General features: G+C 51.6%; 1 protein-coding gene across 1 annotated transcript in view; it reads left to right on the forward strand.

Moving 5' to 3' along the window:
• LOC119709599 (dynein heavy chain 9, axonemal-like) overlaps positions 1-27,302 on the forward strand; it is a 54,339-nt gene that overhangs the window by 20,761 nt on the left and 6,276 nt on the right. The window contains exons 16-31 of the mRNA XM_038157571.1: positions 445-872; positions 2,648-2,870; positions 5,182-5,348; positions 6,822-7,692; positions 8,423-8,553; positions 9,627-9,753; positions 11,919-12,071; positions 13,489-13,614; positions 14,652-14,891; positions 15,807-15,967; positions 17,346-17,502; positions 20,203-20,396; positions 20,716-20,854; positions 22,268-22,555; positions 23,692-23,902; positions 26,083-26,210. Coding sequence (XP_038013499.1) covers positions 445-872; positions 2,648-2,870; positions 5,182-5,348; positions 6,822-7,692; positions 8,423-8,553; positions 9,627-9,753; positions 11,919-12,071; positions 13,489-13,614; positions 14,652-14,891; positions 15,807-15,967; positions 17,346-17,502; positions 20,203-20,396; positions 20,716-20,854; positions 22,268-22,555; positions 23,692-23,902; positions 26,083-26,210 — 3,744 coding nt within the window. The remainder of the gene's footprint in view (positions 1-444; positions 873-2,647; positions 2,871-5,181; positions 5,349-6,821; positions 7,693-8,422; positions 8,554-9,626; positions 9,754-11,918; positions 12,072-13,488; positions 13,615-14,651; positions 14,892-15,806; positions 15,968-17,345; positions 17,503-20,202; positions 20,397-20,715; positions 20,855-22,267; positions 22,556-23,691; positions 23,903-26,082; positions 26,211-27,302) is intronic.

The following is a 27,302-nucleotide window of genomic DNA, read 5'->3' on the forward strand; positions in this document are numbered from 1 at the left end:
CTCGTCTCTCTCCTCTTCTCTCTCCTTTCCCTTTTCTCTCCACTTTCCCTCCTTCCCTCTCCACACTCTCTTCTTCTCTCTCCTCTCTCCATTTCCCCTCTCTCCATTTCCTCCCTCTCCATTTCCTCTCTCTCCTCTCTCCATTTCATTTCCCCTCTCTCCATTTCCCCTCTCTCCATTTCCTCTCTCCATTTCCTCTCTCCATTTCCTCTCTCTCCTCTCTCCATTTCCTCTCTCCATTTCCCCTCTCTCCTCTCTCCATTTCCCCTCTCTCCTCTCTCCATTTCCCCTCTCTCCTCTTTCCATTTCCCCTCTCTCCTCTCTCCATTTCCTCTCTCCATTTCCTCTCTCCTCTCTCCTCTCTCCTCTCTCCTCTCTCCTCTCTCCTCTCTCCATTTCCTCCCTCTCTCCATTTCCCCTCTCCCTGGTCTCCGTGCCCCCCAGGCTGCCCTGGAGGCCATGCCCGCGCTGTGCCCGTGGCGCCAGGAGCTGCTGGCGCGCTCCCGGGCGGCGGCGGCGGCGTGCTGCGAGCACCGCGCGGGGCTGGAGCGCCGCTTCTCGCACCTCCTAGGGGAGGACAGGAGGGAGCTGTGCCGCCACCTCCTGCGCCACGCCCGCCTCCCCGCGCCCGCAGACGTCGAGGCCCACGTCGAGGAGGGGGTCCCGGAGGTGCCGGCCACGCTGCAGGGGTTCCTGGAGCAGCTGGGCTCCTACGAGCAGCTCTACGAGGAGGTGGCTCGCATGCAGCCCCTCTGCGCCTTCCAGGGCTGGCTCAGGCTCGATGCGCGGCCCTTCAAGGCGGCCTTGCTCAACGAGATTAAAAGGTGGAGCTTGGTGTTCAAGCAGCACCTCCTGGACCATGTCACGCACAGGTGAGGGCTGGTCCTGCCTCTGCTCGTGGGATTCCTCTTGGCTGGGCTGTGTCATTGCACACTCGTGGCCAAAGGATGGAGAATCGTGGAGTGCCCTGGGCTGGAGGGGATCCACAAGGACCATGCAGTGCAGCTCCTGGCCCTGCACAGGCACCCAAACAATCCCACCCTGGGCATCCCTGGGAGCATTGTCCAAACACTCCTGGAGCTCTGGCAGCCTCAGAGCTGTGACAATCTCCGGAGCTAATCCAGGAGCAAGAGAAGGGCCCGTGCTGCCCAGCAGCTCCATCCCAGTGCTGGGTCTTCCATGCCTTGGTCTCTGCTTGTGTGCGAGCTGGGAGCAGTGGCATGCCTTGGTACCCCGGGGGCAGTGGCATCCCTTGGTACCCCGGGAGCAGTGGCATCCCTTGGTACCCCTGACATCCCTGGCACCTGATACAGGGTGTTAGACAGTGTGTCTTTGCCCAAGGTGTGTGTTTTGCTCCTCCTGAGCCAAATAATCCCATCTCTGCCAGGGCTCTGGGCTTGCTCTACTGGATTTGATGGTGGCCATCAGTAAATCTGCATTAATGTTGTGAGGCTTCTAAAAGCCCATGGTTCAGGTAGCCTGGCATGAGCAGTCATGGGGAGGTGTCATGGAGCAGTTTGGGCTCCAGCTTTTGCACTCCCACGTGTTCCTTGCTCTGAAGAGCTTCTCAGATCTGTGCAGGACAATGGCCTGGGTGATTTATTGGTCACAACTGGAGGGTGTCTTAGGTTGTGGATGCTCCCAGGGGAGTGCTCACACACATCTGAAGAGCAGACTGCTGTGTGGGGTGGTGATGTGATCTCTGGTGTGCTTTTCAGCACCATAAATCTGCCTGATAATTTCTTTGCAAGGAGGTTTAGTGTGGCAGAGAATGAGCATTTAGGAGCTGTTATTCAGAGTCCCTGAGTCAGCAGTTTAGTCTTTATTAGGTGAAGTATTTAAGGATACTTTTAGGCCCAGCAGCATCCAGAGAATTTAAGCAGTAGCTGGTGAGGTTGAGAACAGGATAAGCAGGTGAGGAAACGTGCCCCAAACACTCTCCTGTCTGTGATGCTTTATGGCTCAAGGGCTTTGAGAGACAGGGATCTTAATTTTAAAGACATGGAGGGATTTTTTTTTTCCTCCCACAAATGTCCACTTGCTTTCCTAAACTGCTGTGAATTTGCATCACCTGCAGGAGGGAGCTGCCCTGTGAAGAGAGGCAGGGCATGAAGGACAATCCCTGCTTGTTACAGCTTTGAAACGTGTCAGGCTCACTGGGGAGCTTGGATCCTTGCAGTGGAAGAGATGGGGTGAAAACTGTCACAGAATCCCAGAGTGGTTTGGACTGGAAAGGATCTTAGAGCCCATCCAATGCCACCCCAGCCATGGCAGGGACACCTCCCGCTGCCCCAGGCTGCTGCCAGCCCCATCCAGCCTGGCCTTGGGCACTGCCAGGGATCCAGGGGCAGCCCCAGCTGCTCTGGGCACCTGTGCCAGGGCCTGCCCACCATCCCAGTGGAAACTGGGACAGTAAAATCTGTCCTCTCAAACAGCCCCTCCTGAGCTCCCTGTCTCTGTTCAGGTGCTCTGTCTCCAACTTGAGAAGTCCCATCCTGTCTTTGGAAGCTGTACCACATCCAGGGACACCTTTGAGCAGGAATTCCAGTTCTGAGGCTGGATATTAACTCCAGAGGAGCTGGAAGAATAATAATTCCAGAGGAGCTGCCCTCATCCTGTGCCTCTTTCCCTGCTTTTCACTCTGCAGCTTGGCTGACCTGGACGAGTTCATCCAAACTGCCGAGAGAGGTTTGAGCAGGAAGGTGGAGAAAGGTGACTACGGTGGCTTGGTGGAGGTCATGGGTCACCTGCTGGCTGTGAAGGAGCGTCACAGTGCCACCGATGCCATGTTTGAGCCCCTGAAGGAGACCATTGAGCTGCTGAGGGCCTACGAGCAGCAGCTGCCCGAGGAAGTCCACCAGCAGCTGGAGGTGGGTGAGGGCTGTGGTGGGCACAGCAGTTTGTGGAGGAGCAGCCCAGGGATACTCAAGGCTCCCTGTCATTAGAGGGCCTCAGTGGGCAGCGTTTTGCTGTTGCAGGATGTGCCTTGGTAGCTCCAAATGTTGAGATTTTTTTCTTTTAAAGCAGAGATTAAGCCTTTTGTTATGTGTGAAAAACATGGAATTGCCTGCTCCAACTCCCAGCGATTGCTCTTGAAAAAAATTAATGCCTTTTTCAAATCCATCTGTTAATTAGGTTGAGTTATAATTATTTTTAAATAAGCTGGTTCTTGGCAGCTATGGAGATGGGAAGGATAATGTTGGCAGAGGAGCTGCCTTCCCACAGGACTTCAGTCCTCCTCTGGGTCAAGACCACCAGATGTGCTTTACCCAGAGGACATCCCTGGCAGCAGGTTGTGAACATATTTTGGCATCTTTCCACATCTGGCTCTCATGAGTCAGTTCTTTGGGAATTCCTTTCTTTCCTGCAGGGGGGACCATGAGAAGGTTGTAAGAGATGGTGAGTGTTGGGGGACAGAGACAAGCCCTGCCAGCTGTGTCTTCATCACCACCAGCCCAGTCCTGTGGGGAGCCCAGCTCCACCAAATCCCCCTGCCTGGGAGTTGCTGGCGTGTTCCTGCTTGTGCAAATACCTTCAAATACCTGATTTACTTTCCTGGTAGAAGAAATGAGGGTGTGCAGCAGCCATCCAGATGCAGGAGACAGCCAAAGAATTGTTCTTTCTGGCGAGTGACAGCAACACTTGTGTGTGAATGATTCGTTCCCTCCTGCATGGAGTGGGAAGAGCAGGAGTTCCTCCAGGCTCCTCTCCCTCCGCGGGGATGGATGGGCTGGAGCTGCTGCTTGGTAGGAAGAGAAGGAGGCAGTGTGTGGTCATGGATAGTGATTTCTGCTGGATCTGTGCTGAAAAATGCCAGGAGGAGACCCCTCAGGAGGGGCTGGCCCTGCCCTGGCCATCTCTGCTGCCTCAGAGCTGCCTGCAGCTCTTTCCCTTCTCTCCGTGGTGGGTCTCCATTAATCTCCTCAAGAGTGTGAGCTGGGATGGAGAGAAACACAAAGTCTTTCCTGTAGTGCACATGGAGAGAAGGGAACCAGGGGACAGCAGAGCCCTCGGCAATCGTGGAACTGTCAAGGCTGGAAAAGACCTTTAAGATGGTAAAATCTCACCATCCACCAGCACCACCACCATGCCCCCCACCAAACCACGGCCCCAGGTGCCACATCCACAGGGTTTTTGAGCACTTCCAGGGATGGTGACTCCACCCCTGCCCTGGGCAGCCTGTTCTGATGCTTTACAACCCTTCCTGTGAAGATTTTTTCCTCATATCCAATCTGAACCCCCCCAGGCGTGACTTGGGCCATGCCAACCACACTCCCTTGCAGTTTTAACCTCGAGATCTGTGGCTTTTCCAATTCTGTGTTTATCCATGAGCAGATCCCACCCCGCAGAGCCCTTCCTGCCTGCCAGCAGTGTGGCAGCAGCTCTCTGGCCACAGAGAGCAATCACAAGTCTTCCCAGGCATTTTCCCTGAGGAATGCTGCGAGGAGCTGTGAGAGAGCTCAGAGAAAGAATTAAAACAATTCTGATCTCCACTTGCTGCACCTGTTGCTAGGCAAATGTGGAATGTGTTATGGAGATTTGTTTACCAAAGGGTGGTGGTGTATTGTATTTGTTGAGATTTTTGTGGTAGGGAGGAATGGTGTGTTTGATTTTATGTTTTTAGGAGGTTAATTTATTATTTTATGATACTATATTATATTAAAGAATGCTATACTAAACTCTATTAAAGAGTACAGAAAGGATATTTACACAATACTGAAAAGATAATAATGAAAATTTGTGACTCTTTCAAGAGTCCTGACACAGCCTGGCCCTGATTGGCCAATGAGTGAAAACAACTCACAGCAGAAACCAATAAAACAATTACTTGTGAGTAAACAATCTCTAAACACATTCTAGACGAGCGAAACACAAGAGAAACAAATAAGATAATAATTGCTCTCTTTTTTTTTTCCTGAGGCTTCTCATCTTCCCAGCAGAAAAGAACTGAGCAAAGAGATTTTTCAGAAAATGTGAATACCACAGTGGTGTTTTGCTTGGTTGACCAGTGAGGTCAAAGCTCTTCCAGACAGGCTGGAAGGGGTTATGGGTTTCTTAAGAATAGAGTAAGAATATAATACAGAAGAATTAAGCAGTGGTTCAGCCTTCTGCATCACGGAGTCAGTGATGTGTCAGGGAGGGACCCCTGTGGTGCCACCAGCGGTGTCATTGTGCCCGCAGGAGCTGCCGGAGAAGTGGGGCCAGGTGAAGAAGCTGGCTCAGGCCGTGAAGCAGCAGGTGGCCCCTCTGCAGGCCCTGGAGGTGACAGCCCTGCGCCAGAGCTGCGCCGCCTTCGACGCCCAGCAGCTGCGGCTCCGCGAGCGCTTCGGCGCGGAGGCGCCCTTCAGGTACCGCTGCTCCAGCACCACACCAGCCTCAGGAACCTTGGAAGGGACTGGGGCTGTTCAGCCTGGAGAAAAACAGGCTTAGAGGTGACCTTATTGCTCTCTACAACTTCCTGAGGGGAGGTTGTAGACAAGTGGGGGTCTGTGGCATTCAGAGCAGTCAGACACGGAATCTGGACTTTATGTTTCAGTAGGTTGGTTTATTATGTTATGATATAAATTATATTAAAAATGTTAAATTACATTAAAAGAATAGAGAGAAAGGATTCATCAGAAGGCGAGACAGGAATAGAAAGGAATGAATAACAAAGGTTGTGACTGACCAGAGAGTCTGAGCCAGCTGCATCCTTGATTGGTCATTAAGTAGAAACACCTCTCATGGACCAATCAAGGCAGCACCTGTTGCACTCCACAGCAGCAGACAGTCATTGTTTACATTTCTTTCCTGAGGCTGCTCAGCTTCTCAGGAGAAGAAAATCCTGGTAAAAGGATTTTCATAAAATATCATGGCTACAGGGGTCAGTCTGTTCCACAGGGCAGCAGCTGACAGGACACGAGGACACAGCCTCAAGCTATGTCAGGGAAGGTAAGGGTTGGATATTAGGAAAAAAATTTTTCACTGAAAGAATGATAAAGTACTGGAATGCTCTTCCCAGGGAGGTGGCAGAATTACCATCGCTGGATGTGTTTAAAAAAGACTGGATGTGGCACTTGGTGCTATAGTCCAGTTGAGGTGTTAGGGCACGGGTTGGACTCGATGATCTTAGAGGTCTCTTCCAACCTCATTACTCTGTGATTCTGAGCCTGCAGAGGGAAGAGCTCATCCCTGTGGGGCCCTGGAGTGGCTGCCTAGGACAGAGGCTGGGCAGAGTTAGAGAATAAAGTGCGTGTTTATTAAAGCCTTCAATAGATTCACCTTGGGCAGTCAGCACCTCGCAGAGGCTGCACCCAGGATGAACACAAGTTTTTTATACAGATATCAGTTTGATCTGTTTGCATATCAGGAGTTAATCCTCCAATTAGAGCTTCAGGTAGTGAAGTCACATTCCCCCAGTTTTCTCCCCCCAATTCACTTTTGTTTATACTTTCCAGGGCCTCTGGTGTGTCCTCGGATCTCAGGCCCAGAGGGATTGTTCTGTCTGACCAAAATGTGAAGGCAGTTAACCACACTTTATATGGAGTTCACAGCTATGCACTAATGCACTAGAGGATTTGAAAAACAGAAAAGCTGAAATCTTAAGGCATCACCTGCATGTCCTGGTGCTGCACAGATCTCCTCCGTGCTGTGCCTGCAGTGCTGTGTCCCTGGGAGGATGTTGGGCTTGGGTGGTGTCAGCAGTGCCACGTGGCTCAGCCATCAGGGTGTAGCAGAGACCTTTCATCTCTCCCCTGGCTCTCAGAGGCTCTTTTTTTTTTTCATGGGTCCTTTAGAAGTTGTTACAATGTCACTTATGAAGAATAAACGTTTATTTCTAGGTTTGACACCGCAAAGCCGTATCAACTGCTGGATGCAAAGCACACGGAGATTAAACAGATGGAGTCAGCCATGACCTCGATTTATGAATCAGCTGGTCTGTTTGAAGTCATGGTGCCAGAGTACAAGCAGCTGAAGCAGTGCAGGAAGGAGCTGTGTCTGCTCAAAGAGCTCTGGGACATGATCTCCCTGGTGAACACCAGCCTGGAAGACTGGCAGACCACCAGGTGGGTGGACATTAATGTGGAGAACATGGATCTGGAGTGCAAGAGGTTTGCGAGAGAGATCCGGAGTTTGGACAAGGAAATGAGGGCGTGGGATGCTTTCAGCGGGCTGGACAGCAAGGTGAAGAACATGCTGACTGCCCTCAGGGCTGTGGCAGAGCTCCAAAATCCTGCCATCAGGGAGAGGCACTGGAGCCAGCTGATGCAGGTGACGGGCGTGAGGTTTGTGATGGACTCGGACACCACCCTGGCTGACCTCCTCAAGCTCAACCTGCATGAATTTGAGGGGGAGGTCCATGGCATTGTGGACAAAGCAGTGCGAGAAATGAGCATGGAGAAGGTGCTGAAGGAGCTGAGGATGACTTGGGGCTCCAGGGAGTTTCAGTACGAGCCTCACCCCCGCACCCAGACCCCCTTGCTGAAGTCAGATGAGGAGCTCGTTGAAACTCTAGAAGACAACCAGGTGCAGCTGCAGAATTTAATGTCATCCAAGTACATTGCCTTCTTCCTGGAGGAGGTGTCTGCCTGGCAGAGGAAGCTCTCCACTGCTGACTCCGTCATCTCCCTCTGGTTCGAGGTGCAGCGCACGTGGTGTCACCTGGAGAGCATTTTCATAGGCTCAGAAGACATCCGGGCACAGCTGCCCCAGGTATGAGCCCCCAGATCCCAAATTCCTGCTTGGGAAGTGTTGAAGAAGAGGCTCCATTATTAAATGGGGTTATCTATAGTGCCAAATTCCCCAAAGCAGGGCTGTTCTGCTGCCTCGCTCCTCTGGAGGCTCCCTCAGTGCTGGGGTTGTTCCCCCAGGGTGTTTTTGTACCCCAGGCTGTGCTTGAGCCCTGCTGAGGGGCTGATCTTCTCCTCTGGAGGCTCTCTCAGTGCTGGGGTTGTTCCCCCAGGGTGTTTTTGTACCCCAGGCTGTGCTTGAGCCCTGCTGAGGGGCTGATCTCCCCTGTAGCACTGCATGGCAAACACAGAGCTCCTGGGTGCTGAGTGGGAGCTGATGCCTTCCTTCAGTGCTGCAGGCGTGTTCCCTCTTCCTTCGGAGGGGAGAGGGCTGAGATCATTGCTCAGACACTGCAAATCATCAAACAGAGCTGGCCCAGGCAGCTTTGGCAGCTTTTCCTCCCTTTCCATCCACTCTGGTGCTGGGGGAGAGCAGCTCTTCTCCTGCTGCTGCTCTGAGGAGCTCCTCAGGTGCCTCCAGCCCAGCTCCCAGGGTTATTCCAGGCTCACAGCCATGCCGAGGAGGAACAAGCCTTTCACTGGTGAGGGGGGAGCTTTCCCCTCACCCCAAAGACAGCTCTCAGAGGATGGGATCTCTCAGCACACCAAGAGAGCGTTGCTGTGTCCTGTGTGTCCTTTGTGTCCCCTTGTAGGACTCCAAACGTTTTGAAGGCATTGATGTGGATTTTAAAGAACTGGCCTATGAAGCTCAGAAAACCCCAAATGTGGTTGAAGCCACCAATAAACCAGGTCTGTCCCAACAACTGGAGGACATCCAGAGTAGGTAGGTAGAGCATCAGCCCCAGGGTTTTGTCAGAGGCTGGAATCAGCCATGAGAAGTTGTTTCAACCTGTGCTCCGAGGCTTTTTCTGAGGCTCTGCTTCCTCTGCAGTCACAAATCTCCAGCTTTTCTGATCTTTCTCAAGTTTCTGTGACCGTCACACAGTGAGGGTGGGCAGGCTCTGGCACAGGGTGCCCAGAGCAGCTGGGGCTGTCCCTGGATCCCTGGCAGGGTCCAAGGCCAGGCTGGACAGGGCTGGGAGCATCCTGGGACAGGTTGGGCTTTGAGGTCCCTTCCAGCCCAAACCCTTCTGTGATTTTGTGATCAAAAAAAGCAGAGCTGAGCCCATTTCATTTACAAAATTATCCCTGTGTACCCTTGACAGGAGGCATAACACAGCTCCCTGAGACAGCCCTGAGTGCCCTGGGATGGAGACACTTCTCACTTAACAAATGAATCTGCCTGAAAACCACTTCAAAGCCCATGCTAAGCTGTTGTGTCAGTAGCAGCTCTCCATTTCAAATAAGGATTTGATTTTATTTTCAATCGAACAAGGCCAATGTTCCTCACAGAGAATGTTATTTAGGAACTTTGTAAGCTCAGCAGCAGTTTAGCATGTGAACACTGCAAGATTCATTTTAGATCGGAGCAAACAACTTCCCTTTCATGCTTTGCAAACACAAAAAGCTGAGCTGGTTGGAATCAGACTTTAAAATGTGGCTCATTAGAATAAAAGCAGTTCTGGAAATGTTCATCCCAGTGGATGCCACCACCTGTGGCAGCTACGAGCTTGTCTAAAGCAGTGGGTCAGCCTGCAAACCTTTCCAACCTCTCCTTCCACTCGCGCTTCTGCTTTTTCATCCGGCTGCCCTGACTCTTGGGTGTTTGACCCCTGGAGTAGAAAGTGAGTTCCCTTGTGCTTTGTGGGTCTGTTCAGGGCTGAGGGAAGGAGCAGCCTGCAGGCTCAGCTCGTGCCTGGCATTTCCCCATGCTGGGGAGAGCCTGCCTGAAAAGGGCAGCACGAAGCATGGCAGGGTATTTACCCACCTGCGCCGGGCTCTGCTTTGTCTCCCCAGGTTGTCTCTGTGTGAGAAGGCTTTGGCTGAATATTTGGACATGAAAAGGTTGGCTTTTCCCAGATTTTACTTCATTTCTTCTGCGGATTTGCTGGATATTCTTTCCAACGGCACCAACCCACAGCTGGTAAGGCTTGTGCTGCACCACCCTGGCATTTTCAGGAGCGTCACAGGGGAAGGTGTTGTCCTGGCACTCTCCTTAGTGTCCTTTCTAGAGTGGTTTTCTCCCACTCTACCTGGATTAACAACTCCTTCACAGCTCATCTCCACCTGCCTTCACTGACAGGCAGCCCTGCCCTGGCTGTTGTCTGATCTGGCCCTGGGGATGCTCCTGGCAGGTTCAGACAGCACCTCCGTGGGTTTTGTGCCATTAAAAAAAGTGGCTTTCTTCCTGCTGGGATACACCGAGGTTGCAGGAAAATTATTTCCATGAGGATCTCATCCAAAACTTGTTGCTGACCTTGGATCCCAGCCTGGGATGCCAGCAAAGAAAGAGCCCCAGGCTGGGCATTCCAGTGTGGGAGGGTTGAGCACTGGTGGCTTGTAGAGGGCTGATTTTTCAGGCAGAAGAGGCAATTTCCAGGAAGTGCCCCTTCCTTCCCCCTGCAAAGCCTTTGGGATGTCCTGGTGGCAGGGCAGGGAGGAGCACAGCCTGCACAGGTGAGCAGCCAGGTCAGGCAGTGGCTGTGGCCAGGTGCTGTCTGACCCTGCACTGGCTTTCTGGGATGGGGTCTGAATGCCAGGTGTGGGGGATCCCCCCAGACACACCATTCCTCCTCCCAAATCCCCCAAACACACCATTCCTCCTCCCAAACACACCATTCCTCCTCCCAAATCCCCCAAACACACCATTCCTCCTCCCAAACACACCATTCCTCTTCCCAAATCCCCCAAACACACCATTCCTTCTCCCAAATCCCCCAAACACACCATTCCTCCTCCTGGCTCGACAGGATTGCTGGATCATCCCAGCAATGAGGAGGAGGTGGCAGTGACCCTCCTGTTGTAAGAAATGGCTTCGCAGTCCCCTTCCCCCCATTCCCAGGGATCAGAATCCTTGGTCCCCTGTGGGCAGAGCTCAGAGGATTCAGTCCTGCTGGTGCTTTTCCATGTGGAGCTGCTGCCAGGGACCCTCAGCCCCTCAGCCTGGCAATGCCCTGCCCAGCCTGTCTGGGAGGCATCACTAACCCTGAGGTTGGTGTGTGAGCCAAATCAACCCGTTCACAGCAAATGGAGCCTGTTGGGTAAGGAATCAATTCCTTATTCCACCTTTTAGTAGTGAGCAACCCCAGCCTCCTTAAGCCTTTCCTCCTTTTCAGCGTTTGTGTCAGGGTGTGAATGGGGCAGGCTTGGAAATGCTCCTGTTGCCACTAACCTTTAACTCTGCTTGGATCTGTTTGCTGCTGCTGGGTGATTTCAGCCCACAGAGTGTCATAAATACACAGCTGATTGATGCTTAAAATGGAGAGAGAGAGAGAACACAGGAAGCAGAGGAAAGCTGCTGTGCTGAAATGCTCCACGGAGTAAGGAAAAATTCCTGGTGCTTTCTGTTATTCAAAACTATTTGCAGTAAAATCAAAGTAAATGTCAGGCAGGATCATACACGGATACGCTCTCAGCCTTTCCACTGCAGTTTCAAAGCCTGATAATTCCTGAAGGAGGATTAAATAGACAATGATATTATCCACTTGAACTGGGTATTGAGCTGGTGCAGGTTCAGGTGCATTTTGGGCTCTGGTGGCAGAACTGTGTCGAGTGCTGGAGCACAGCCAAGGCCCTGCAGAGTGGCTGGGGGTGGACAGTGGGGGTTGCTGAGCCTGCCCACTTGCAGGGGAAAAACAGGATTCCATGGTTTGTGTAAGATTTGAAAGGATGTGTGCCTGTCCTGGTGGGGAAGCTGAGTGCCCATTGCGTCTCGATCCACTAGGCACCTCCTGGGATTTGGCCAGGCAAGAAACTGACTTGGCCTCCTGAGGAGAGGTTGGAATCCTCTGTGGGACAGGGAGCAGGAGCTGGGCAAACGAGCCATGGGATGGATCATAGCCATAGGATGGATTATAGGATAGCCTGAGCTGGAGGGGACCCACCAGGGTCACCAAATCCAGCTCCTGAGAAGGACAGCAAGAGGCTCCTGTTGGCAGCATCCTGGCCCTGAGTGAGCAGATGTGGTGCTGCCAAGATGTCCAGGTCATTCTTTGTGAGCAGGACTGTGGCTGTCACACCTCTGCTGCTCTCTGCTCTGCCTGTCCTGGTCCTGTCCCCCTCACTTCATTTACACCATCCCTTTGGCAGGTGCAGCGCCACCTTTCCAAACTCTTTGACAACCTGGCCAGGCTGAAATTCCAGGTGGACTCTGAGCAGAAGACAACCAAGGCTGGCCTGGGAATGTACAGCAGAGAGGAGGAATATGTCCAGTTCAGTGAACCCTGTGACTGCAGTGGGCAGGTGAGAGGGGAGCCCTTGTGTGTCCAGGGTTTCTGGTGGAACCTGCTCCCACCCCCTCAGGTGGGCATCCCTGGCCAAGCTCTTGTAGAGTTTCACTGCACAGGCTCCATGGGAAAAGCTGGAAGAGCTGGTGTGGAACTTAATCCTTGCTTACACCACAGCTCCAGTCCTGCTCTGGATGGGTCCTCACAGCCCATGGTGTGAGGAAGGGCTCTGGCCTATTCTTTACTGGGCTTTTCAAGTTTAATTTCTGAAAGATGTTTTGAAGGTTACTCTTACCCTCCCAGTTGGGAGCAGGTGCAGACTGAAAACAGATTAAGTTATTCTGTAGTACTTCTGCACGGATACCTTTGGAAAGAAAAGGGTTTTCCCCTGTTTTCCAAATCCTATTTCATAGGATGAGTTGAAATACAAAATTTAAGAATCAAATTAGTGCTCAGCTTTTCTGTCCCTGTAGCTGCACTTTTCTCCACGGACTGTTAAAGGAAGCTGAAGTAGGTAATACCAGCTCTGAGCTCCTCGGTGATGGCACTGGCATTTAAACTCTCCTCTCAGTGAGGACTTTGCCTGTGAAATACTAAATTCAGCAGGAATTGTGTTCCCAGCATTCTCTTGCTGCTGGCAGATTGTGCTCCAGTCCCACGGGTGACTCTGCCGTGGCCTGGAGCTGGAACACGCTGAGCTCAATTGCTCCTCAGTGGAGTTCAGTGTGGTTCCTCCTCTAGCTGGGTTTCCACAAAAACCTCCCTGGGAGGAGATGCTGATCCTGCAGGAGCAGAAATGGCTGAGTGGCCCAGTCTGGAGGAGCCCCGAGGCTGTGACTGGAGAGCTGAGCTGCTTGTGCCCCTCATTGCTGAGGGGTGAGGGATGGCAGGTGTTCCTGCAATCATCCCTCATCACCCAGGGATGAGGAGCAGGAGTGTGTGGCATTCACATTTTCTGGAAAAATCCCTTCACCCAGGATTTCTCTCCTGGGAAGCTGAGAAGCCTCAGAGAAAAAGGAAAACAATAATTACCTGATTTGCTTCTCCTGTGTTGTGCTCCTTTAGAATGTGGTTGGGGATTGTTTACCCACAGGTGATTGTTTCATTGCATTCTGGTGAGCTGTTTTCACTCTTTGGCCAATTGGAGCCAAGCTGTGTCAGACTCTAGAGATAGTCAAGAGTTGTTATTGTTATCTTTTTAGCCTTCTGTAAGTATCCTTTCTGTATTCTTTAGTATAGTTCAGTTTAGTATTCTTTTATACAATATAGTACCAAAAAATAGTAAATTACCCTTCTGAGAACACAGAGTCAAATTCATCATTCCTTCCTGCCACGGGGCACCTGGCAAATACAACAGCAGTGTTCCTGGGATCATCCCTCATGGCCCAGGGATGAGAAGCAGGCGTGCTCCTGGGATTTAACCCCTTCTGCAGGTGGAGGTGTGGCTCGGTCGCCTGCTGGACACCATGAGGGCCACGGTGAGGGATGGCATGGGCACGGCTGTGGCGGCCTACGAGCACAAGCCCAGGGACCAGTGGCTCTTTGACCACCCTGCCCAGGTACTGCCCCTGCCCTGCTTCCAGAGGGGTCTGGGCTGTGGGTGGGAGTGGTTCTGTCCAGGGCAGAGAGGAAGGGTGTGATGCCTTGAGGAGCTGGAACAGAGGCTGGATGGAGTTAAGAGGAATAAAGTGGAGATTTATTGAAGTGCCTTCAAAGGTCACACCCTGGCAGTGCTGGAGCCACAGCTGTGGCTCTGCCCAGGTGGCTCCAAGATGGATGCAAAAGAGGGCTTGGTCACGAGACCTCACATTTTGATAAGTCTTAGTCCATTTCCATATAGGAGTTAACTGTCCAGTTAATAGCTTCAAATGATGAAGTTCATCCTCCTTGCTTGCTTGCCCACCCTCATCTCCTTGCATTGTTAATGCTTTGGGCCTGAAGTTTGAAGAGATTGTCCTTGGGTCTCCAGCTGGAATGGGATTGTTTTGTGTTCACCACCCTGTGAAAAGATCCTAGGAACGCTTAATATAAAGCTAAAGCTGCGCAACAAAGAACAGAGAAGCTTAAAAACTAAGACATCATATGAGTTCTCTTTTCTTCTGGCCATCTCCTGATGGGTTCCCAGGCTGAGCTCTGTGCTCTGAGCAGAGCTCCAGGCAGGATGCAGCTCGGGGACTTGGGCAGTGGCTGCTGCACCCCAGGGGTCACAGGAAGCCCCTACCCCCAGTGGGGTGAGAGAACAAATTGATGGGGCCTGATGAGAGGAAGGAGCCCCTTGGGTGCCCCTCTGGCAGCCTCCCATGTGTTCAGACGTGAGAAGGGGGCTCATTTGCTGAGAAGGGGGCTCATTTGCTGAGAAAGGGGCTCATTTGCTGGGAAGGGGGCTCATTTGCTGATGAGCAGCTGCTGGCTGTGCCCAGGATGGGAATTCCAATGGATGTAAAATGGATCCCTGTTCTCCTGTCTCCTGTGATGCTGTGAACAAAACTTCATTTCACGTCAGGGATGCCTCGTGCCTGACCTCCCCATGGGTCAGACCCTCTCAGAGGTAAGGAATGTTGTGTTACCCTGCTGTTGAGCCACTCTGTTTCCCCAGGTGGCTCTCTGCTGCACCCAGATCTGGTGGACAGCTGAGGTGGGCATGGCCTTCTCCAGGATGAAGGAAGGTTACGAGAAGGCCATGAAGGAGTACCACAAGAAGCAGGTGGCCCAGCTGAACACGCTGGTGACAATGCTGCTGGGGCAGCTCTCCAGGGGGGACAGGCAGAAGATCATGACCATCTGCACCATCGATGTGCACGCGCGGGACGTGGTGGCCAAGATGATAGCACAGAAGGTTGGTGTTGCCAGCTCACTGTGAGCCGTGCTGGCATTGAAGGGGAGATCTTGGGAGGGACCAGACCACTGGGGGCACTGCCTGGGTCATCAGGGCCATAAGAAAAAGCATTTGGGATTTTCTTCTCTGTAGCTTTCTGGCTCTGGTGTGGGCCCACAGGGGGAATCCCTTGGGATTTGTCCACCACTCCCCCACCACTGCCTGTCATCACATACTCCCAGAATGGTTTGGGTTGGAAGGGGCCTTAAAGCTCTTCTCATTCCAACCTCCTGCCATGGGCAGGGACACCTTCTGCCATCCCAGGGTGCTCCAGGCCCCATCCAACCTGGCCTTTGGCTCTGATACCTTCTGGACCAGACTGGGCTCCCCTGGGAGTGCTGGCAGGAGTGGAGGGCAGGAGCTGGGTGTTCCTCTGCTCCAGGGGTTTCCCAGATGCCTTCTGTCCCATCTGGGGTGCCAGAACTGATGCCTGGAGAGGCTGACCTGGAACAGAGACTAGGCAGAGCTAAAAGAATTCAAGTAGGGATTTATTGAAAGGCCTTTAAAAGATACACCTCGGGCAGTGCAAGAGCCCGGCCATGGCTACACCCAAGATGGATCCCAGTCAGGAGTTTTTACACTTTTATAAGTTTTGGTCCATTTCCATATTGGGGTTCAGTGTCCAATTCCAGCTCCAGGTCATGAAGTCCCATCGTCCTTGTTTGCTGTCCTCAGTTCCCCATTGTTTATGCATTTTGGGCCTGAAGCTTGTATCAATTTTCCTTGGTTCCAAGCTGGAAAAGGTTTTGTCAACCTGCCTTGTAAAGAGAACCTACTAACGCTTAACATGAAGCTCACCCAGGCAGCACAGAATCTGAAAACGATGAGAGCCAGAACTGACGTCACCCCCCTGCCCTCCCTGGTGGCACTCTGCAGGTGGACAACGGCCAGGCCTTCGTGTGGCTGGCGCAGCTGCGGCACCGCTGGTCGGACGAGGAGCGGCACTGCTGGGCCAACATCTGCGATGCACAGTTCCTCTACTGCTACGAGTACCTGGGCAACACCCCCCGGCTCGTCATCACCCCCCTGACCGACAGGTGAGGCCCTGCTGATGCCTGGTGGGACCCCCTGAGGCGGTGGTTGGTGCCCACCTGGAGTTTCAGCTTGGCTGTGCTCGCACTGAGCTGTCCCAAAGTATTGCTGGGCGGGGGCTATGTGTAAATCCTGAACAGGACAGGACTGCTGGGAATGTGCTTTGAGCTGACATGATTTTTTTTGCTGACCAATCTCATGGCTGCTGCTCAGCTCTAACCACAGTTCTGCTGCCTCTGAGGCCTGCCTTTTGCAGCTTTCCCAAAACCCTCTGATTTTATGGATTCCCACAAAAGGGAAGTGCAAGATTTTCCACGGAAGGCTGCAGGAGGACTAGCAAGAAGCACAGGAAAGTTGTCCAAGAGCTCCTTCCATACCAGTGCTAATGTGAATTGAAGAGGCAGGCGAGTGGCAAGCCACCCTCCTCTAGCAGTTTGAAAGCTTTGCTGATAACAGAATGGGTTTTTCTTCCCTACAGGTTTCCAAAGACTATTTTTACTCTTTTAGAGATGATAGCGCAAATTGTAATTAAGGCCAGAACCAGATTGTTACGTTTAGCAGGCCAAGAATTTGCAGTTATCTATTTACTATTGAAGAAAGAATATCTTTATTGGGCAATGCAAAATTCTGATGATTTGCAGTATGCATTGTTGAACTTCCCAGGTGTTTGTTCTGTACGTCACCCAGCTCACAAACTATTGCAAGCAAAACTGAGTTTTAGAGAGAAACCTAAGTTTAGTGAAGAACCTTTAAACCTTCACTTTAAACCTTAAAGTGAAGAGCCTTTCCCACACAAAGCCCTCTGCAGGGCTCTGCAGAGTGCACTGCAGTAACCTGTGGCACCCATGTTAGGAAAATCAATCCACAAACATCAGAGGTTTATGTGCAAAAAGGAGACAGAGGAGTCCTTTTACTGTATTTGAATAAAGGGAGAGGCCATGGGGCACTCCCCTGGGGTCTCTCCCAGTTTTGGAGGATGCAGCCTCCTTTTTATCCCAATTTCCCAGCTGCATTTCCCTTCTCTCTTCCCCATTTCTGACGAACTTGAGAGGTACTGACTTCCTGGAACGCCTGATACCGAAGATTTCCCTCGAATGAATAACCCTCCCTTTTAATTTTTAATTCTTATGGAATTTAGGGTTTTTCCACATTGTTTCTTTCATCTTTCAATGTCCGATTTAATTTATCAGCAACCCCAAAGTTTATTTGTAAAAGCAAATCTTTTTCCATTCATCAATCAGTGGAACACTTCCCATTGCTTCTTTTATCTCCCAGTGCTGTTTTTTTTATCTACCAACAGACCCACAGCTTGTTTGGAAAGACAAACCCGCCATTCCTCTCCCCCAGCTCAGTCTCTTTGCCCTTTTCCCTCATCCTGTGCAGGTGTTACATCACCCTGACCCAGTCCCTGCACCTGACCATGAGCGGGGCCCCTGCGGGCCCTGCTGGCACCGGCAAGACGGAGACCACCAAGGACCTGGGCCGAGCCCTGGGCATCATGGTCTACGTGTTCAACTGCTCCGAGCAGATGGACTACAAGGTGCTGATCCCCCCAGGCCGGGGCTGCTCAGGGCCCCTGGAACCTGCAGGGTGGGAGTTATCCAGCTGGGCTTGCGTGGTATTTTCTGAGACGCCCGCCGTAGGGAGGAAGATGATGGATCTGACTCCGTGTTCTTAGAAGGCTAATTTATTGTTTTATGATCTGTATTGTATCAAATGCTAAACTAACACTATACTAAAGAATACAGAAAGGGTACAGGCAGAAGGCTAAAAGATACTAATGAAAACTCGTGACTCTTTCTCCAGAGTCTGACACAGCTTGGCTGTGATTGGCCAATAAGTCAAAAACAATTCACGTGTTGGCAAACGATCTCCAAACGCATTCCAAAGCAGCAAAACACAGGAGAGGCGAATGAGACAATATTGTTTTCCTTTTTCTCTGAGGCTTCTCAGCTTCCCAGGAGAGAAATCCTGGGCAAGGGGATTTTTCAGAAAATATGACAGTGACAGGCTTGCTCTGATCCATCCCCTCTCCTCACATCCCTGCTGCCTTCCTTTCTGCTGAACAGCTTCTTCTTCTCCTCCTCCTTTTTGTCTCTAAGACGTGCACTAGGTTCTTGAGGAGGAGGAGAGCTGAGCTGTGCTCTCTGCCCTGCTTCACCTTTCCCTTCTCTTCTGGAGTTAGATTCCACATTAAATTCTTCACAAATTCTGGCCTGTTCAGTCGAGGCTGAGGCTGTGCTGATCCATTCCCTCTCTCCAGACCCACAGGATACCTGTCCCAGGCATGGGGACAGAGCTCTCCTGGTTCCCCAGGATCCTCTGCTAGGATAAGGCCAGCGCAGGTCGTGGGGCTGATCTCTGTGCTCTCCAGGGGCACTGGGTTTGGTGGCCTTGGACCATATTTTATCCAGCTGAGGTCTCTCATGGACGTGGGGCCATCAGTAACTCAGCCCAGGTGACCTTTGGATGGAACCAGAGTGCAGAGATGTCGAGAGTGGGCAATTAGCAAATCAAGTGGCAAACTGTGCAGAGCTATAAATATTATAATTGAGTTGTGCCTGCTGCTCCCTGCACTTTCTAAGTACCCACAATAGACTGTAAATTGCTATAAATAAACAGGCAGGGAAATCAAATCCATTTTTTGCTGGAATGGATTCCGTTTGTGATTTCACTCTTGTAATTTTATTTTATTTTTTTTTCTTTTCAGTCTTGTGGGAATATTTACAAAGGCCTTTCCCAGACAGGAGCCTGGGGCTGTTTTGATGAATTTAACAGGATCTCAGTTGAGGTCCTTTCTGTGGTTGCTGTACAGGTAAGTGGAGAAAAGCTTGTGGATAAATACAACCCAGCCTTCCTTCCCTCCCTCCCTCCCACAGGGCCAGAACAGAAGTGTTTGAGTCTTGGGGAACTTCAGTGCTGAAAATTGAGTTGCTAAAATATCAAAGTTCTTCTGGTCCCCAGTGTCAGCTGTGAGTGCAGGTTTTGGGATCCCACTGTTTGACTGAGGTGCTGAATTCTTCCTAGACCCACTTTGGAGTTTGGCATTGCAGAAATTAAGGTGTGGAGCCCAGAAGTTTCTTCACTTCTGTAAATGTCTTGGTCAAAGGAATTGTTCTGAACCCCTCCATGAACTCCTCACTCTCATCTCTCTTTGTCTCATCATTGTACCTCCTCTGATGTCCCAAAGAAATCCCAGGCAGGTACAGGAGTTTGTGTGTCCTTCCCTCTCCATTTCCCTTCCATCAGGTTCTAGCTTAAAGTTGTCATTGAAAAAACGTCTTTGAGGAACTTAAAATAAAAGGGGAAGCTGAACAAAAGCAGCCCAGATATGACTCAGCTGCTAATGATTCCCTGGCTCCTGGCTGGAGCGTGGTGTCTGAGCAGGGCTGTCACTCCATCATCGCCTCTGCTGCTATTAGAGGGTAACCATGGTGATGTTAATTGGCTGCCTTAGTCATGCAGCTCCTGTCGATGCGGGTCTTTACACTGAGAAACTCCCTTAATTGCTTTGCTTTAAGGTGGCAAACGGGTGAGTTTAGGGCAGAGATTCCTCCCTGGGGAAGTGGTGTTATCAGGAGGCGAGCTGGCTGCAAGGAGCTGCTCCTTGGGAAGTGGGGAACGAGGGTCTGGCGAAATGGACTCGGGATGGGAGGGGGCCAGTGAGGTAGCCTGGCTGTGTTTGCTGTTTGGGAAAACGTTTTTCACAGGAAAAGTGATAAAGTTCTGGAATGTTCTCCCCGGGGAGGTGGTGCAGTCACCATCCCTGGGGGTGTTTAACAAAGCCTGGATGTGGCACTGGGTGCCAGGGTTGAGTTGAGGTGTTGGGGCTGGGTTGGACTCAACGATCTTGAAGGTCTCTCCCAACCCAGTGATTCTGGGATTCTGTGACTCGCTCCATGGGAGTGGGAGGTGGGCAGTGACGAGGTCTGTCTGTCATGGATCTCTGGGGAAAGTGGGGCATGAGAAGAACAAAGCTGCAATCAGACAAATAGAAAAGACCAGCCAAGTGTCTTTTGAAGCTAACTCTTGGAACTCTTTTCAGTTTGACTGTCCAGTCTCTTCAGCCCTTTTCTGTTTTGTCAGAGTTGTCTCTGTGATGGGAGACACACAGGTTTACCCCAAACAGTGGAGAAAGCTTTATGTGGTCAGTGAAAACCCAGACCAGAGCAGCGATAATCCCCACTCATCATGGGCCAAGTGTAGGGAGGGCAGCAGTGCTGTCTGGGGCTTTTCATAGCTCAACGCCAGCACTGAGCACTGCCTCGGTTCCCAGGTGAAGAGTGTGCAGGACGCCATCCGGGAGAAGAAGAAATCCTTCAATTTTCTTGGAGAAGACATTAACTTAGTCCCCTCAGTTGGGATTTTCATCACCATGAACCCTGGTTATGCAGGACGAACCGAGCTACCTGAGAATTTAAAAGCTCTCTTCAGGTGAGTCGAGGTCAGGTTTTGTGACCTGTGTGATAAAACTGGCTGAAATCGTCTTTTGGAACCTCCAGGCTTCATTTTTTTTGGGCAATTCACTCGCATTGGGGACTCACAGATGGGTTCAGCCTTGTGCACTGAGCCTGGATCAGGGAATGCACAGGGAGGACAAGGGAGCTCAGTCCTATGCCATAGCAAAAGCAGTGTGGGCAGACTGGGAGAGTCTCCAGTGGAGAGGACCTGGAAGATAAAGCTAGAAAATCCACTGCCCTCAAGCTCTGTAGTCAACACTTGCTCTGCAATCCTTTCCTGCCTGTCTCCCTAGGCCCTGTGCCATGGTTGTGCCAGACTTTGAGCTGATCTGTGAGATTATGTTGGTAGCCGAGGGCTTCCTCCAGGCCCGGGCCTTGGCCAGGAAGTTCATCACGCTCTACCAACTCTGCAAGGAGCTCCTGTCCAAGCAGGTGAGCCCTCTGCTGTGCTCTGGATCCCCAAAATCAGGGAAGTGTCATTGCTCTGGATCCCCCAAGTCAGGGATGTGACACTCTGCTCTGGATCCCCAAAATCAGGGATGTGACACTCTGCTCTGGATCCCCCAAGTCAGGGAAGTGACACTCTGCTCTGGACCCCCAAAATCAGGGATGTGGCACTCTGCTCTGGATCCCCAAAATCAGGGAAGTGACACTCTGCTCTGGACCCCCAAAATCAGGGATGTGACACTCTGCCATGCACCTCCGTGGCTGAAGATTCACAGCTTTTAGTCACTGCCTTTGTGGCAGCTGCTGGGACAAGGGAGGGTTTGGTTTGTGATCACCAGAGCAATGACATTTTCAAACTGCTCTCCTGGAGGATCTGCAGGGACAGAAGCATTTGGCCAACTGCATTAGTCTCACTAATTTTTGAATTTGAGGAGTTTTGCAAAAGCCTCTAATGCCACCACGATTGGGACAGTATTCAGTGACCCCTTGCTTTTTCTCTTAGTTCTTATTGATTCTCCTGGGGTTCATGATGATGTTCCTCTCTTACTCCAACCAAATACTTCTCTGTCATGTCGAGTGTTGACCGTGTAAGGCCACCTCCAGTGCAAAATTCTGGTTAATCAGATTTTAACTTGGCATTGTCTGCATAGATCAAAGCTGGGGCAAGTTGAATCAGGAGCCCAGATGGAAAACCTGATCCTGGCTGTGCCAGCATGAGCTGGGGTGGGTTTCTGCCTTGTCACAGAAACTCTGTGCTGTGAAGCTGGAGGCCCTGTGGGAGCTTTGGCCTCCCACACAAAGCAGCCAGGCTGCTGGGCTGTGCTCTGCAGGGTCTCAGTGGAGCACAAACAGAAGGATTTGCTTGTTGGCTTGAGGGTTCCTCTCATGCCTCTTTAGGATTCCTTTCCAGCAGTGTCCTCCCTGCCCCTGCTTGGTGGACTGTCCCCAGGACCAAATGTCCCTGGTAACCTGGTGATGGAGCAATTTGGGTGTCTGAGGCCTCAGAATGGACTAACAAGCCTTCCACCTGAGTAGCTCCTGCAGATCCAGGGCTCTGGCAGGCCTTGCTTAACCTGCACAAAGGCCAAGGTTTTAGGGTTTAGGGGAAAAGATTCCTTAGGTGTCCAGAGTGCAAGTCTCCTACTGCTGACTTAGTGCCAGCTCTGAGCCCAGGTGATGGCACGAACAGCTGAATTATTTGACTCCTTAGTGCTCTCCCTGGTGGGAAGCTCACCTGAAATGGAGACTCAGGCTGCTGGAGGTCTCTGGCCACGACACAAATAACAAATTTGGCTGCATTTCCATTGCTGACTGCTCTGGCAGCTGCGACTGCTGGTTTTTACCCCTGCCTAGGCATAACCTCACCCCTGTTTTTACCTCGTTCTCCCCCTCACGTAGGACCACTACGACTGGGGCCTGCGGGCCATCAAGTCGGTGCTGGTGGTGGCCGGCTCCCTGAAGCGCGCGGACCCCGAGCGGCCCGAGGAGCAGGTCCTGATGCGCTCCCTCCGCGACTTCAACGTCCCCAAAATCGTGACAGACGACCTGCCAGTGTTCATGGGGCTGATCGGGGACCTGTTCCCTGCCCTGGATGTGCCTCGGAAGCGCGACCTGGATTTTGAGGCCGTGGTGAAGGAGGCTGTGCTGGAGCTGCGGCTGCAGCCTGAGGACAACTTTGTGCTCAAAGTAAGGCCAAGGGGTGTTCTGCTCTGCCTGCACCATCATCAGCTCAGCTGGGGTTTCTCAACCAGCTTTGCTTCTTCAAAGAGGGCTCTGCACAGAATCATAGAATCATAGAATGGTTTGGGTTGGAAGGAACCTTAAAGCTCAGCTCGTTCCACCCTCTGCCAGGGGCAGGGACACTTTCCACCATCCCAGGGTGCTCCCAAGCCCTGTCCACCTCATCTTGGACACTTCCAGGGACGGGGCAGCCACAATATCCCCCTTGCAGACAGACCTTGATGGAGGACAGCTATGCTGGGTCTGACTGCTCCTAAATCCAGCTCTGCCTCTTCCCTGGGTTTCCAGAGGCTGACTCTTGTGCGCATGCAGCCCCTGGAGTGCAGAGCGTCCCTGGCTGGTGGCTGTCACGTGTGAGCAGTGCTGGAGGTTTGTCTGTCTGCTCAGGATTTCACCATCATGGTTTGAGTGCTCAGACCAAACTGGGAGTCAAATCCCTTTGTGTGTCTGGGTCACAAATTTCCATACAAGAGCCCCAGTGAGAACTGATTTCACAGAATGGTTTGGGTTGGAAGGGACCTTAAAGGACATCTCATTCCAACCCTGAGCCATGGACAGGGACTCTTTCCTCTAGATTTTGCACATCTGAGCTTCAGTTAGGCATGTCTGTCTGAGCTCTGGGGTTTAGGAATGTGTCTCCTGTTGATGGAGTGACAAAACTGTCCTTCGTCCCCTTAAAAAGGAAATAAGCCCAGAAGTTTGTCTCCTCAATTAGGTGAAAAGCCAGCTCATAGGACCTGGGGGACTTCACCTCAAACTTAAGGATAGCCAACTGGACAGGAGCCAAAAAGTCCTACCTGAGCAATTCACTAGAAAAAGAAGAGAACAAAGGAACCAATGGCTTTTGTGAGGTGTTTTACCAGGGGCAGGAGGATCTCATGCACCTGGCAGGTTTTTCTCTGTAAGGAGTTTTTTATTTTGCCTTTTATTAAAACCTTTTTGTTTCCAGCACTCCCACAGAAGCCATCCTGCTGATTTGATGCCTTCTAAGGTAGCTGAGCTATCTTGGGTGTGAAATAGATCTCCAAGAGCCTGAGACCTGGCTGGAGGAGAGCCCTGTTTCACTGGGGGTGTTTCCCTAGGTGGTGCAGCTGGAGGAGCTGCTCAGTGTCCGGCACTCCGTGTTCGTGGTGGGGGCTGCAGGCACAGGCAAGTCTCAGGTGCTGAGGTCCCTGCACAAAACCTACCAGAGGATGAAGCGCCGGCCGGTGTGGACAGACCTCAACCCCAAAGCAGTCACCAACGACGAGCTCTTCGGGGTCATTAACCCAGCAACGAGAGAGTGGAAAGATGGTAAATGTCTTTTTGTGGCTGATTTTGGAGATAAAAAGGATATTTTTAATGAAGCTCCTGGGTGGACGATGGGTCTCTGTGTGCAGGTCTCACAGCTCAGGTGTTGCTCCCAGCCATGTGAGGGTTTGCTGGAAGGACATGTAGGGTGTCACAGCTTTTGGGAATTTATCTTTTTGCCATAAGGATAATTATCATGTTTGTTAACACCAGCACTTCCCAGTTCCTCACTGGGGCAGGTTGTTTTTTTGGGGCTGGGCTGCTAATGGGTGAGAATTCCTTCCTGCCCTGTGCTGTGCACTGGAGTCCCCCAAAAAGTGTCTCCCAAAAACCTGCCATTTCCAGGTTTCTGTGGCTGGACCCTCCCAGCAGCCTCTGAGAGGTGTTTTTCCACTGACTATCCCTGCCTGATCTCCAGCACACGGCGTTTGCCAGGCTGTTGATCCTGATTGCTCCTGAGGAGGATGAGATGAGCATTTAAGAGCTGCTGAAAGATTACAGAGATGCAGAGTGCAAACGTTGGGTTGTGACTAATCCAGAAAGGCAGCTTTGATTCCCTGTGTGGCTGTTCTGGGAGCTGAGGGGGAGGTGAGGGAGGACAGCTCCATAAATCATCCTCGGCCAGAGGTCTCCAGGAGAGGAGCTGCCACCACCTCCCCAGCCACCACCCCTCCTGCCCCCTGCTCCGCGCCAGTGCCAGGGTTAATTTCTTTTTAATTGTGATTGGGGACCCTAAATCAAAGTGACAGAGGGAAGTGTGGGATGTAGCCAGCCCTCTGCAGAGAGAGCTGCACGTTGGGGATTGTGGATCAGGGGCCGTGGGTGGCACTGGACAGCAGGAGAGACATTGGCAGGTGGCTGTCCAGTGTTCTCAGTCCTCAAATGTTTCAAGAGAATTTACAGGGCTCCTCTCTGATGGCTCAAGGCAGATGTTTTCTGCATTAACTGTTCCTGAAAATGTTGGTTTTTGGTGCCAAAGAGCAGCCAGGCCATTTTCAGCACAGCCTGACAAGAGAGGATGTGTCCCCTTACGGATCACTCCTCCTTTTCCTCCTGTCACTCATTTCACTGCCAGCAGCTGGGAAGTTTGCACATGTTAGGTGGGAAAAGGTCCCACAAGGGAATCCTAAAAGTATTATTTGTAGAGCCAAACTCTCCTTTCAAATCCCAAACCCCCTCTGTGGTGTGGCTATCCGAGGCTGGGAGAGGAGCACTTCCCCCAGCTGCTGCCGTGGTTGTGATGCTGCCAGGCAGGAGCTGCTGCTGGCACTGGCAGTGCTGGAGAGGTGGCCAAGCTGTGTCCAGCGTGAGGAGTGGAGTCCAGGCAGAGCCAGGGAGGTTTTGTTCATCTCTGACCCCCTCTGTAGCTGTGTGGCTGAGCTGTTCTGCACCAGCTTGGTTTGGGTCATGCGGTGCCACCGGCGGTTCCTGACCCGCGTCACGAGGGAGCAGCTGGTCCTGGAGAAACAAAAAGCATGCCTGTCACAATTCTCCAGGAGAGAGGCTGTTTTTAATGCTTGCCTGATGTTCCTTCATGCAGACCAGCCTTTCCCTAGGTATTTCCTCGTGTAGAGGAGAGTGATGGCTTTGTGGAGCTCTCATTTGCCCTGCAGTGCTTCTGCTCTGTTCCCAGCTTCTCACTCTCCTTAGCATCCATTATTTACTCCCCTTGAGACTCTGTGTATTCTCTGTCTCCTTGATTTTACTGACATTTTGTTCTGTCACTCAATGTCAGTCTGGGCTTGTTCTCCCCTCAGTCTCACTAAAGCCATGACCCAGTGTTTAAAGCATCTTGATTTTCCTGATATACTTCAAGCCACAGAAAAAAAAACCTCAAAAACCCAAATATAAGAATTTCCAAGGCATATTCAGAAGGTTTTCTCTGCACTGTGTAGTTTGTGGGGTTTGTTTTCTCTGAGTATCTGCTCTTCATTTTTCCGGTGTCTTTTGGTTTTCAGTGAGAATGAAGCTCATGTAGGCCCACAGTCATTCTCAGTGATAATAACTCTGATAATATTTTTTTTCTTCAAAGCAGATATCATTATACAGTATTATTTATGTCCAAATGCAAAGAATTATGAATGTTTAAGGGGAAAGCAGAATTTTTAGGAAGTTGCTGGAAAAATCTGTTAGAGCAGGTGACAGCTTCAGTGTTCATCAACATATTCATGTCACCCTCCCAGGACTGTTTTCATCAATCATGAGAGAGCTGGCCAACATCTCACATGATGGTCCCAAGTGGATGGTACTGGATGGGGATATTGATCCAATGTGGATTGAGTCTCTGAACACTGTGATGGATGATAATAAGGTAACGGATGCCAGGTAAAGAAGCAGGTATTCCTTGTCAGGGGTGATTCAGCCTGGGAGAAATGCAGATTGTAATAACATCTCCTGGAATAATGCAGCTGTGCTTCTTCAGACACACCAAACAATATTGCATAAAGGCAATGGTGCATGAGGGAAATAACTTAGATCTTGTTTTCAGTGGAATTTCCCTTTTCTGGAGAGGCGTGCATGTGAGTAATTGCAAATGTCCTGATCATAACTTTAGGCCCTTTAGAAGTAGGGTAGATACATAATTCTGTCTTTTCCCCACCCTGAGGGAGTGCTTTGGATTTTTGGCTCTGGAAGAGAGAAGGAGCATTCTGTGCCTGTCAGAAATCATGTCATAGCATCACAGAATGGTTTGGGCTGGAAAGGATCTTAAGGCTCTCACCCCATTGGGCAGGGACACCTTCCACTATCCCAGGCTGCTCTAGGACCTGTCCCTTGGGCACTGCCAGGCATCCAGGGACAGCCCCAGCTGCTCCAGGAATTCCAGCCCAGCCCCTCCTCATCCTCCCAGGGAACAATTCCTAATTCCCAATATCCCATCCAACCCTGCCCTCTGGCAGTGGGAGCCATTCCCTGTGTCCTGTCCCTCCAGGCCCTTGCCCAAGGTCTCTCTCCTGTTCTCCGGGAGCCCCTTCAGGTACCAAAAGGTCACCCCAGATCCTTCTTTAGGCTGAACACCCCCAGTTTTCTCAGCCTGAGAACTGACAGAGCTGCTCCATCCCTCTGCTCATCCCTCTGCTCATCCCTCTGCTCAGGAGGCATCCCTGGTGCCTCCTCTGGGCTCTCTCCAGGAGTTCCAGCTCCTCCCTGTGCTGGGGCAGCTCTGCAGGTGGGGTCTGGCCTGGATGGGGCAGTTCTGCAGGTGGGGTCTGGCCTGGATGGGGCAGTTCTGCAGGTGGGGTCTGGCCTGGATGGGGCAGAGGGGCAGAATCCCCCCTTGTCCTGCTGGGGCTGCAGCCCTTTGCTGCTGTGCCTCAAGGAGCTGGGCTGGGCAGCCAAGCCCAGCAGTGCCAAGTGCTAAACACTCTTCATTCCTGCTCCTGGCAGAGCTTCAGGCTGTCTGTCT

This window comes from Motacilla alba, chromosome 18, assembly GCF_015832195.1.
Source record: "Motacilla alba alba isolate MOTALB_02 chromosome 18, Motacilla_alba_V1.0_pri, whole genome shotgun sequence".
Classification (NCBI taxonomy): Eukaryota; Metazoa; Chordata; class Aves; order Passeriformes; family Motacillidae; genus Motacilla; species Motacilla alba.